This window comes from Battus philenor, unplaced genomic scaffold (assembly GCF_028537555.1).
Source record: "Battus philenor isolate CCGP_79_NKW_IND1 unplaced genomic scaffold, ilBatPhil1.0.hap1 SCAF_11, whole genome shotgun sequence".
Classification (NCBI taxonomy): Eukaryota; Metazoa; Arthropoda; class Insecta; order Lepidoptera; family Papilionidae; genus Battus; species Battus philenor.
The window spans coordinates 12,991,538-13,004,677 of record NW_027181673.1 but is presented as its reverse complement, the minus strand read 5'-3'; the positions used below and the strand labels follow the sequence as shown (position 1 = coordinate 13,004,677).

At 31.2% G+C, this 13,140-nt stretch overlaps 2 protein-coding genes across 2 annotated transcripts; both read right to left on the bottom strand.

Moving 5' to 3' along the window:
* Nucleotides 1-1,414: 1,414 nt before the first annotated feature.
* Nucleotides 1,415-5,006, bottom strand: LOC137931413 (uncharacterized). Its single transcript, XM_068774817.1, has 4 exons — nucleotides 4,838-5,006; nucleotides 3,862-4,074; nucleotides 3,107-3,236; nucleotides 1,415-1,592 (listed from the first exon to the last, which is right to left on the bottom strand). Exons 1-4 carry the CDS (start codon nucleotides 4,937-4,939, stop codon nucleotides 1,465-1,467), a joined length of 573 nt encoding a protein of 190 aa, XP_068630918.1. The 5' UTR covers nucleotides 4,940-5,006; the 3' UTR covers nucleotides 1,415-1,464.
* A 1,866-nt stretch (nucleotides 5,007-6,872) lies between these two features.
* LOC137932404 (uncharacterized) lies at nucleotides 6,873-12,880 on the bottom strand. The gene is made up of 5 exons (XM_068776018.1): nucleotides 12,782-12,880; nucleotides 10,363-10,581; nucleotides 7,959-8,094; nucleotides 7,164-7,284; nucleotides 6,873-6,939 (listed from the first exon to the last, which is right to left on the bottom strand). Exons 1-5 carry the CDS (start codon nucleotides 12,878-12,880, stop codon nucleotides 6,873-6,875), a joined length of 642 nt encoding a protein of 213 aa, XP_068632119.1.
* Between the last annotated feature and the right edge of the window lie 260 nt (nucleotides 12,881-13,140).

Below are 13,140 nucleotides of genomic sequence, written 5' to 3'. Positions count from 1 at the left end.
AAAGATTTATTTGGGGTTTTAAACCGCCACTTTTGGTTTTAAACGTTTTAAATCGGCTTTTTTACATCTATAGTACCAACCATCGGAGACATGAAATACATAAAAGCTAATTCCATTTTGATGGTAGACAAATTTGTCAGTAACAGCTAGATATTTTTTTCATTTTAGTAGCCCAGCGGTTTAATCTAATCCATTAAACATTAAGTAGCCTCCAATTTAACCTTCAAATATAAAAGGCAAAAGTCTATTAGAATATGCGTTTATTATTTACTAGTAGAGAATTTTAGGAATAAAGAGTTTAGTTCCCCGACCTTCCCGCTCCGTGAAGTCATGTCAGATGACAGTCAGCCAGTCAGCCTTCGCCGTCAGTCAGCCTTAGGGCTAACAGCATTAACATCGAAATAGTACAGTAGGAATAGAGATTTTATATCTTAACTGAAATGTAACACTGTTGTGAAAAATAAATCTTATGTTTATACGAATATACGGAATGCTTTAACAATACTTAATAATAACCAAAAAATAAAAAAAAACTAAAACGTATTAATATATAAGTGATATTAGCCTATGTGGCTCTTAAATCTTCATCAGTACTGAGTATGCGGAACAGAATTGTCCTCGAACTTGTCAAAAATTTAGCGCCAACTCAACACGTTTACCCTTAAATACGTCATAGGAAGAGTTCTACTCGGAGGATCCCTCCTTCTATCGCTCTCACTGGGTGGAATTGGCCACCAGTCGTAAATTACTTGAAAGATACGTCTATTCTTTTTAGATTAATATATAGATACAACATTCAAGAATATTTTAATAGCTATACACATAGAAAACAGATATCTCACCGGGTTTTACCATAAAAACCATTAGAGTTTGGTTTTGATCAAATTTTTTCAAAATACGATAATCTTAAGTTTTCGGTTAAATAATTTATTTCTACAGCAAAAGACAAAATATAAATTCAACATTGATTATTTACTAATTATTCATTTATTACAACTTTTAATCTGAATAAAGGTACGTAGTTAATCTGATTAAAATTTTATACCAGTATTTTTATTTTTTTTAAACTTTGCACAAATTATCGTTGTCTGTTGTTTAAATTGCTTTTAATCTAGTTTATTCTGTACATTTTATTTATATGTAATGTTGTATAATAGTAGTGCCAGTGTGGGCGTTCAGACTTATTTTTTTATTTGAATAAAATACATAACAACAGCACACTATTTGAACAGATAATATGTAAAACAATATAAAAAAATATTATAACCTATAATACTGATACTGACATACAAAAGCTTTAGTTTTTTTCGTACCTATTTGAGGTGTATTTGAAAAAGTGATTTTTAAGGAATTCAATAAAAAGTGTGGGTCCAGAAATATAAGAAAAAAACTTATTACGATTACTTCATTTTTAATGAAATACAATAAAAAATAACTTAAATTTGTCGGAGGCTATTGACGATTTCAGGCTATCTGTGGAGCGTGCTGAGGTGGACTATATAGCATTTGCATTTCATATACACGAGGTTTATTTTGGTCTTCCATTTGTAAATATGTGCTCCGTACAACAATTAAACAGTAGAAAAGTGTCACTGAAATAAAAAAAAATAATAAAACGCAATAGTATTTTAGGAATAGAGAAGTTTAGGAGTAGAGTAGTTTCTATCTTAAATAAAATAATTGACTGTCGTGTGAAGAAAGCTGCATAGCTGGTTTATACGGACTGATTGTTTTGACAAAGTTACATAGTAATTTGAACACTTGCGGAAGAAGTAATGATAAAGATTTATTTATTCAACATTGGAACTACTAACAGGACAGTTATAAAAAAATTAACTTTGACTGATCGTCAACTTTTTTTAACTGACAATTTTTATTTAATTAATTAAATGTTGACTCTACTCTGCTTCGCAAGGAGTATAGTTGTGAAGAAAAAGCACACAGAAAGTCTACAACGTATTTTAAAAAGTTTAACAATACTGATTTATGCACATTACTTTTCTGTCAGATATAGGCAAAATAAAAAAAAATCAAGCGAAGTCATCGCCAAGGATTCTAGTCATTTACATACCCGTTTTTCGAATAATATGCCTCTTCGATCAATTTACCTATGACATATGTTTTCAATTTTATAAATAGTAGTCCAATAATATTTTGCGGAATTTTAATAAAAATCTGATTCCATTTATTACAAATGAATTAAGATTTTTGTCAGTTGAAAGTTTGGTATTGCCAGTTTTTACGGTGCATTGTAAATACACCACAGGCGTCCCATTTTAATGATGTGATAAAAAACCTCTTTCTATATACTAAGTTTACGATTACTAAAACTATCATGAAGGGTTCCCACAGTCGCGCGGCGATTTAGTGATTAGCCGTGGCGAAGTTTGTCAACCCTTACCCTGTCGCACTTTAGACGTTACTCGAAGTACGTCATTTGTAAACAAGACGATTATACTTTCTTCGCTTGAAGTGTCGTCTTGTCGGTATGGACACGTGGACTAGTAGTAGTGAAATAACAAGTAGTTCTACTGTAGTTCAATCATTGTCGATATAATTTTAACACGTTCACTGCGGGCCCAATTTTGAAGAACTTTCAGCTGGTGCGGCTGAGGTCGAATCAGCCTCAAGCTGAACTTCCTAGTAGTGCGGTTGAGGCCTTTTCTGCCTCATGTTTCAATCATTTTTTTTACAATATTGAGTCAATGCTTCGCAGACATAAAGAAAGCTATATTTGTCTTTGTCATACCTCATACGGTTGAGTGTAAACAGCAACTAGAGAGAAAACACGAGTTTTACGCGCCGCACCAGTGCAAAGTCTACCATGAGGCTGAATCGACCTCAAGCCGCAGTGAACGTGTTAACTGACATTATCAGATTTGGCGCAGTCTTTCGATACCGACATTACTTGTAGTTACGGCTATAAGCTCGCTTAAGCTAACTAATTCAACTTTAACTTGATGATGCGTTAACTATTGACGAATCTAATCATAAGTTATTTACTTATACGATTTGTATATATGAAGCACTTGAATACTCTGTTTCAGATAAAAAATCCCGAATTTTTATCTCCTTATAGATATTAATTGATAACCAAAATACTTACAAGCCCATTTTAGTAGTGGTATAGTAGCTAATAACCCAAGAAAAATGGTTGTCACCACTACCAAAGCCAATGCCAACGCCAAAAGAAACAGACCGGCTATGAAATAATACTTCATGTATTTAATTTTGTTCTGCGAATAAAAGAAAAAGTTGCATTTTAATTTTTTCCATATTTATAGACAACTGGTAATATTTGTAATAGACGTATTTATTTATTTATTTATTTAGGTATAACAGCAGTACACGTAAATTAAAAGTGCAATAAAAGTTGTCATATAAATAATGGTTCTGTTGTGTGTATAGGTGAACAACATTAAAAATTTATTATATAGAACATTGTAGAAAAAAAATCAGAACACATGAAATAAAAAAATGGAGAGAAAAGTGACTGGATTAAAGAGGGGACATTTGGTTTAGGATTTTCGACTTTTAGACACTTAGAATTTTAGATACTGTCTTAATTTGAAAATGTTTTTTCCGGCGCACAATCGTCTTCAAGGCAAAGCACATAGCTTAAAAAAACTCAATAAAAAATTAATATCAATATAAAACAAATTAAAAATTAGATGTTTCTTTACTTCATTAATATTTTATGAAATTAATTTCGTTGAATTAATGATAATGCTGATGAAATTTCAATCGATTAGAATCGATATAGTTTATACAATATAGTTTTATAATTTTCAGTTACGATTTTACCGTATGCTTTGTATAATGGTAGCTATAAATAATCTGTGGTTGCTGTTACCAACTTACCAAATGCACTCCTATGACCAGTAAAAGACTTATCACGAAATAGTACAAAAGCACAAGCATGAGGTAAGCGTGAGACGTGTATACACCCAGTGCAAGCTGGGCTGTAGCATCTGCATTGTGATCTAGATCCGGGTTCATCTTTCTCGTATTTACAAAGACGACAACCTTATAAAGTGACCAGGATGTTGCCCCCATGAATAAAGTTGAAAATACCTGAAATTAACGGTATTTTATAAATTGAAAAAAAAAATATTCCTTATGACAAATTTTTTTAATCAAAATTATTTGAATAAAAGTTTCGGATCTTTATTTAACTCATTTACATGGTTGATATTGTAATGTATACATCAAAATTTATTAAACTTAATTTAAAAGGAGTAACTATTAAGTGTCTGGCCGGACCTTCTCAGCAGAACAGCATTTCCAACTGAGATCTACTTATAATGATAATATAATTAACGATTTAATAGTTCCCGTAAATACCTACTTCAAATAAAATTGCATATTTGTAAATTTTCAACTTATTTTCTTAATGTGTAATATTAAATTTTTATTCAGGATATAATCAAGTATCAAGCTATTACAAACCATAGAAATCTTTGCAAGAGATCTATCTGGACCACTTTATTTAAGTAAAAAGGCAAAAAGTTTGAGGTTTCATTACTCAGTTAACAATATTTTAAAATTTTTAAACCTTGACCGAGACATCATTATTATGGGCAAAACGTAATTTGTCTAATGGTAGCCCCATAGGGTCAACACCCTTGTTGACTCAACATCTTGTTGATGTCGTTAAGTGTATAAAAGTAAATATTAAAATTTATTTTTACTCTATTTTCAAAACTCAAATATTTTAATAAAACTGTTGTATTGTTTTACATAAAATTAATGTCTTTACTGAATAAAATGTGTGACGGTTACTAGATAGAAATGTATACTTAAATTTACATCGATTTTTTGAAAAAAGAATACTCACAATGGATACATATCCGATTATAAGCGAACCGGTTCTCAAACTCAAACAACAGCAACATTTTGCCAGCCTTGGCAATTCGTAAACCATTTTCTCTAACAACATTTATAATTAAAAAAAAAAATCGAAAATGTATAATAAAAACACACTACACCTTACTTTATTAAAAACTACATAATCTGTATTTAAAAAAAAAAACAGTACTTTTAGTTTATACAATTAAATATTTCGAGGCGTGTGACGCGGTTTTGACAACAGACTAGTTAGTTATATGGTCGCAGTGCACGGTCTTATCATCCGGCCGGAATTATCTACTTATCTGATACAAAAAAGGGCTTTTACATGATAGCTAACATTCGTTGATGTTAAAAATATAACTTTCTTTTTAGTATTTTTTTATAATTCTATAACTATTTAAAATGACAATATATATATATTTACCATAGTATAGTTTGTGTAATTAATAAAAAACAAAATATCGTCAAAAGTCAACTGAAAATGTGTTACTCTTAAAAAGGACTTTAAATTATATTTAATGTTTAATATTTTATTAGAATCTGAAAATTTGTAAGAACTTTTAGATATGAGATAGATAATTATTAATATATTTTATTAATTATGTTTACAATATAATTAGACTATTGGTAATTGGTTAGAAATATTATCTTGACGTTTCGTTTCCCGCCATTTCTTTGAAACTCATTTAGTTGTTATTTGTCAAAATGCTAACAACTTATCGCGAGTCAACAAAAGATTAAATAATTAGCCTATTGTAGTTCAGATGGGTTGCTTCCAAAGTAGAGATATTTTATAAATATACATAACTTAAAGTTAATGAGTAACTGAAGAGACATTTTGTTTTTTTTTATTATTCATGTACTTCAATAAGTAATTATCAATATAATTAACAGACTTTTAATGGACCTCCGGTCATATTTATTCAAGGAAGAAGAACCCTAGTATAGCGTTACATGGTGCGTAATACCGTCAATTAAAATGTGCCTAAGTTTTTCTACGACCTTGCAGTGTAAATATGTGATATTCTGCTGCATTAGAGTTTAAAGCTTGCTATATGATGTAAAAAGGATTTATACCTTTTTTGATTTTTTGTAAATAAAAAATTTTCGGTTTTAACTATCTGTGCTAAGAGGATGCTGGTTCTCCGTTCATAATCATATAGAAATGAATCCCGCTATTTTGCTAGATCACTCCACTTGAGAATGACTACCGATTTAATTCATCCTTTTTTAAGTTTTCTTATGTTTTGCAGTAATTTTATACGGAAAAAGGTTAGAGGATTGAACATAAACTTGATAATTTATAAAAAATATAATGATAGTTCGTATTTTTAGAATTCAACAGTTCGATTTATACTTAGCGCTTTGACAGCTTACGAGCTACAAATTTAAATAGCTATTTAAGAGTCAGTATGTATCGATCATAACTTTTTTATTATTTTCATATTTAGTCCATAAATAAATTGATCACTCTGTAATTTGTTATATTAATTTATTTTTTATATTTCATATTATAACGCAACGGACCAATGACTATTGACTGTGCAAAATTTGACGGAACTGGGATAAAATCACTTTCAATTACATGCTATTTTCTCAATTTCTTCTTTTTCTTTTATTTCTTCAATTTTATGCTATTTTTCGTGTTATCTACGGAAGGTTCTAGGCGTTTTTAATAAATAACGAAATTTATTTCAACGATAAAAGGATTGACATTTTAATGGCTATCGCTGAAAAATGGCTAAAGCAAACTTTTTTTTAAAAATACTTTTATTCTGCCTATATTTTGTCAATATTGATTGACGTTTCTGTAGCAAAAACGTATTATAGCACCTTGCACTAGATTATTTTATTTATTTATGGCTAAATACGTTTGTCTATTCATTATTATTGATTTATTTTCAAGTTTAGCTGTTTTTAGATGCTCTTTTAGAGCCATCATGACTACTGTTTTCCTATGGTGTACGCACAACGTGTTTGAATATATTATATATTAACATGCACCTGTAAATGGGTAAAATTCAGGGGAGATACGAATACCCGTCATCCACTTGAGTTGTAGTTTGCCGTAGTTTCTCAATGCTCTTCCTGAAGCAAAAAATATCAAGTAAGAAAAAGACCAATATTTAGCCACTTCCGCAGATGCAGTGGTAGTCGTGCAACAAAGTGTACCGCCCGCCAGCCCACTGATAAACGCTAGGTAAAACCTTCACCTACTATTTTTTTTCGGGAAAATTGAGTAATTAGGAGAAGGAATAGAGGAATGGGGAATGAAAGGAAAAGGAATGGAAAATATAATAAAAAATACTAACGGGCTTGTGCAGAAATTGTACAGATGTTGTACTTTCTCCGTGTAATGCCGAGGATCTCTTTGTTCGTATATAATGTTTACGTAGTAACTATACACCGTTATCAAGGAATAGAATTCCAGAACTGTAGATTAAAAAAAAAAGAAAAGTTAAGACAAAAAAATATAAATAAAAACTCGACACAAAAGCTTTAAGGTGGTGATTGTTTGTTCTGAATTAAACTAAATTGAATTTATTGAAGCTTTTGTACGTTGTAATTTAACTACTTACCGTATCTGTTTTAAGGGACCACTATAGTTTCAAAGAAATAAACAAATATTATAAGAATTAAGAAATTGTTTGGACCGGAAAGTAATGTCGCTTTTGTAAGTTAAATTCACACGACTACATTTTTAACAAGTTTTTTATTTCTTATCAACAATATATTTAACTTCGTTATCAATAACCTCTGGCAACAAATTTTCAATGCCGGAGCGGTAAAAATCAATCGGTTTTTCTTTAAAATTTGTCGATAGAAACGACATTACTTTCCGATCCCCCTAATATATTATTCTATCCAATAATACTATACTGATGTTAATGCGTGGATTTAAATGTTGTTGATGCTAAAATTAAAAATTTTAATACTTCGTTATACTCTTAATTTAATTAAATTTTATTTAGTAATATTTTGACCGACATGAGCGGACGACTTAGTGAAGGTCGCGGGAAGTTGCTGAAGGTGATGAATGCGTTAGCAAAATTGATGATAAAATATATATATTTTAATTTAACTTTAAAAATAATTTATAAACTCACTGACGAACAGAAGAAGTACCAAATACCACCCGATCAGCTGCTTGTGGTTCAGGCAGAGGGAAAGGAGCAGAACACCTTCTACTATCCACGTGAATGTACGGCATATGAGGTACTGCTTCAATATCCTCGATCGTTTCTGTTGAAAAAACTTCTTTCAACCCGGATATAGACGTAAGGAGTTTATGGTTTGATAGTACCACATGATTTTCAAAAATAGTAAACATTGTCGCATACGTAAGGCATTCGAAATTTCACAAAGTAAGCTAATCCTTCGAATGACACAAGCAAAAAACACTACCATTGTGCCGAAATCTACGGCTTGATCCTCGAACGTAGAAGTATGGTTTTTTGTACTTCAAGTTTTAATAGAAACTTCTAGATAGTTCCAGACTAAAAAGGACGAAACGAGACAGAAGATTTAAGATGAGTATAAAGGAATGAAATTCCAAGGAATATTTTCGAATAGCTCCCGTGACTGTCAGAGGCTAGGTTCAGAGACCTCGGCTTGGTCTGTCACTTGAGCCGCCCTTCGTCACGGCTTAGTCGGGTGACATTAGATTACACGGAAAGACATTATTTATTGCAAGATATCCACATAAATTGTAATAGTTGTGGTTCAATAGTTTTAGTATTGACGTATTGACCACATAATTGATTTCCAAGATCTTTACAGATTCCATCTAATATGAAGCTGTTGTTATACTTCCGCAATATCTCTCCAGTAAATAGTTCCAGACGTTATCTAGGTTTTTACTTCCTAGAGAGTTTTCAATATCATGTAATAAGAGAGAACCTATTTATTTATTTATATTATCAACGGAAAGTAGTAATGGTGTATCTCTATGAAACATAATTTGACACTGGAGTCATAGAGACTTGAAAATACTAAAATTGCCATCGTGATGAAATTTGGGGAAAGTAATTTTTACTTGTCATATGTTTTACCGTCACTGCAAGAGAGCCGCCGGAAAGAGGAAACCTAAGACGGAAACTTAAATACCGAGAGCTATAGAAGCAGCCAATATGGCGACAGCTGCAGAACAAGGACTGCTTTCACTAAAAGCACCCAGATTGACGATGGAACAGCGTACCTGAGTAGCACAGACGCGCCACATAACATACAAGTGGCGTACGAGAACGGATAGAACTAGTAGTGTGTGTGTAGTGAAATAGAGGAGGAGAGAGAGGAAGAAGGGGAAGGGGATGGAGTGAGAGAGGGGGAGAAGAAGAGGGAGAGGGGGACGGAGAGAGAGGGGAGAAGAAGAGGGGGAGGGGGATGGAGAGAGTTTAACTTTTATTGTCTTTTGTTTTATTTTTACCACAAACCACATGTCGCGAGTCGGCCGTAAGATAAATCTTTATAAATGATCCCGAAAAATGTCACATATTTCTGAATGTAATAACATTATTTCCAAGATTTTATTAGAAAATTGTACTTTAAGTAAGGAATATTCATAAAGTGACCAAGAAATATAAAAAAAATTAAACAATATTTCATTTTTACAACTAACCTATCCTTACTAAAATTGCAACACATCAACAATGTGATAGTGATAACAAAAGACAGATATTTTGACAAACTTAATTGAAGCACTTGGCTTTGAATGAGTCACCCATTTCATTATGTATTTATTTTATTTATTTACTTATATATTTAAATACTTCTTATACAATTTAAGTATAATGGCGAACTTAATGACGAAGGCATTTTCTACCAGTTACCGTTTGGGAGATGCAAAGATTAATTATGTGATTATCTTAAAATATGGAAAAGAAAAAAATCGAAATGAGAAAGAAAATAACAAAAACGATAACAAAAACAACCCTTATAGTAATATAATAATAGCTACTAACGTAATGATGTATATAATATTTATATAAATAAAATAAACTTATGTGTGCGACGTTTTAATTACCCTAAAAGAAGTAGGTTGTTGTTTTATCACTGCGCCTGTTTAGGCTTCTTTTATCTAGTTTGTCTACTTAACACTAGTAACTACTTAAAGTAAATATAAAAATATCAACTTCTCCTCGTATCTCCTCGTAAAGTAACCTAAAAACTTAATACGACAAATATATTAATTTAACTCGCCAGTGCTTTTATTAGAATCAAACCTTACAAACCTCTGCGGGACGGACAGAGACCCTTTTTATTGTTTTTAAAGTCATTTATGTGTTACATCTTGGTGCCGCTTTTTCCAACTTAATACGTACATTTATTATGTACTTATGTGCTATGAACTCATTTACACAAATTAAATTAGGTTTCAAAAAATTAAGTCTCTAAAAAAAACAAAAGAAAATCTGATGTTAAAAAAACACTATCTTATCCCGTACCGTAACTATAGACGTAACAATAAAAAAAAACTTAGGTCTTGGTCATTTTATTATGTTATAAGCTTACCTTATACAGTCCCCAACCAAGATGAACCACGGTAAACAGTACCAGTATCGCTTCGACAATTATGAAGGCCACATATAAATAGTATATGACAAAGAAGTTCGACTCCACGTAGTACTTCTTATTAGGCGACACTATCCAGGAGCCGGGGGGAGAGCTGCGTCGCAGCAACACCTCCAGGATGGCCGACGTGCAGAACACGACGCCGAAGCATGTTCTTAACTGTATTTTAATGAAACTAATGTTAATTCTTTTGAATAGGCTTTGCTAAGCACCTTCGAAGAGTAAAGTCATTTATACAATTTATGTTTTAATACTAGCTGTGCCCGCAACTTTATCTGCGTAGAATTTAAAAAATAAATATATGGTTTATTCAGTTTTTTTCGTTTTTATATTAAATATAAGGATTTTCTATAAAAGTAACCTAAGTTGCACCCTATCAGCTACCTGCCAGTATAAGTTCTGTCGAAATCAATTCAGCCATTTCAGAAATTACCCGGAATGAACAGTAGAAATTAAAAAAAAAACGTAATTTCGATGTATGTAATATATATTCATATGTAGAAAAAAACTGTTATTTTAATATTAAAAACACACTCTTATTTTATTTATTTATAGATATAAACGTCCCGAAGGAAAAGTGTGGTACTTTGTTTGTTGACTTATTTATAAATAAACATCAAAAATTTATAAATTTTATTTAAAAAACAGCAAATTTTAAGTTTCTGGCCCGGATCTTCTCAGCAGAGCAACATTCCGAGGCGATGGTATTACACTAGTTATAAAGTTAATATAATTGACGATTTTACAGTGCCTATTGCCTATTCAAATAAAGATATTTTGAAATTTAATTGGCAAAGAGAAATAATATACAAAAATACGTATTTTGGACCCAGTTTTCTTCATACACTAAAGCCAGTTTCGAAATGTTATTCTATCGAGAAGAATCTGGCAAAAATCTTATATTTATCACGTGAAAATTAGCATAATATTAATCCAAGGCATGTTTCTCATGTAAATAATTTTTAATACAATAATATACTTTATTGAAAGGTCTCTCAATTAGGTTTGAATATCCTTTTCTTTTAAAAAAAATCAGAATATTTTTCGCGTAAAGTTGCTTCAAGGATTTTATTACAGAACCGTAGACTTTGTCTCAAAAGGTTGAGTTAACAAATCATTGAATTACATCACGTTGTTTGTACTATAATAAGTAATGTAATATGAAAAGAAAAAAGAGAGTGTTCGCTTGCTTGTAACTGCTGCAGTTCACCCATAGTACAAATTCTTATACATCTAGGATGATAATCCTGAGATAAAATGGAATGTATTTAAAAATCCCTTCGAACCTAGAAAAACCATAACCACTTGTAAAGTTAAACACTAATCTAGATCTATTTCTACGTATCTCAGTTCGCGGGTTCCGGATCCTCGTGTTTGACATAGCCGTAACAACACCAAATGACATCGAGCATGAATGAAAGCTTTCAAACTGGACAATAGTGTTCCAATTATAAAATTACCCACAGTGATAAACAGTATATCGTAACCGATAAATAGAGCGTTGATTAATGTTTTATAAACCAAAACATGTAATTTAAATCTTCTATTTATTTTTACAATTGACGAACCGCTACAGAAAATTACGACAAGATATAACAAGTACGGAATCTAATGAATTGTATATTTTTCATCCTACGAGTATATATGTCAAAATATGACGCTAAAAGGATAGAATTAAATAATAAAGAATTTGATGCATGAGGATGATAATGTTTTAATTCTAATTTAATACTAATCAGTATTAACTATATTTTTCTTTTTACCCTCTGAAAGTAGTGTTGCCTGCAGTATTTTCAATTATCTTTAGACACGTTTAGCTGAGTGGAAGTGGATTTTTTATACACGTTACTGCATTTATAATACAGTATATAGGAGGCATGTTATTGTTCAGACACATTTTACAGATGTTAAGTAACGGCTGTTAATATTTTTATTAGGAATGACAGCCTCAAAAATGGTCACCGGATTCACAGTTCGACTTGGCGTAGCTTACCGCGAATATAACTTATTGTATCTGTCATGCATTAGTCTGTTTTGTGTACATTATTAAAAATAGCGTCAAAATATCGTCGTATATCAACATTTGATGATCAACAGTTTATTTCTTTCAAGTCTAGAAAGATTCACCCAGCTAAAAACTAACGCGTGCGATTGTAGTTTATTGATAATGCAACAATTTTTTGAACTACATAACCAGAGAGAAACCTGGCATATGTTAAATCTTTACTGTATCGCATCGAGTACTTTACGCATTATTTATGGGAGTGCTTGTTCCCGGAACAAAGGTTTTAAATTTTTAAAAGAAAAAAAATAATAGTTATTTTAAATATATTATGTAATGAAAGAACATTGAACTAACCGTTGTCCAAATAAGAATAATAATACAACCCAGACGCAATGAAAACAGAAGCAGAAACGTTTGTATAGTTGGTAAAGTTACTTCCACGGAGACGCACATTTAGTTAATCAAAAAAGTGTGAATTACATATTTAATCCTATTTAAAAGTAAATTTTACTCAAACCTGAGTAGCTGTGGAAGCCCACACATTTTAAAATCATATTAAAATCATTACAATAACTGACTAAAAGTTAAATGTCACTTTGACAGTTACAGTTTGACAGTTAGATAATTTGACAGTTACATAATGTGTTAAGTACAACGTACATGTGATTAATTTGCACATGCGTCAAGCAGTAAACTATTATGTATGTACCAAT

Bases quoted from the DNA above. Each gene is read 5' to 3' on its own strand.
- LOC137931413 (XM_068774817.1), bottom strand. From the start codon at position 4,939: ATGTTGTTAGAGAAAATGGTTTACGAATTGCCAAGGCTGGCAAAATGT. The intron at 4,075-4,837 runs GTGAGTATTCTT...CGTTAATTTCAG, and splicing joins TAATCGGATATGTATCCATT to GTATTTTCAACTTTATTCAT. The intron at 3,237-3,861 runs GTAAGTTGGTAA...TTTTATTCGCAG, and splicing joins TGGTCATAGGAGTGCATTTG to AACAAAATTAAATACATGAA.
- LOC137932404 (XM_068776018.1), bottom strand. From the start codon at position 12,880: ATGTGCGTCTCCGTGGAAGTAACTTTACCAACTATACAAACGTTTCTG. The intron at 8,095-10,362 runs GTAAGCTTATAA...TTTTTTCAACAG, and splicing joins TTGGTTGGGGACTGTATAAG to AAACGATCGAGGATATTGAA. The intron at 7,285-7,958 runs GTGAGTTTATAA...TTTAATCTACAG, and splicing joins GGTACTTCTTCTGTTCGTCA to TTCTGGAATTCTATTCCTTG.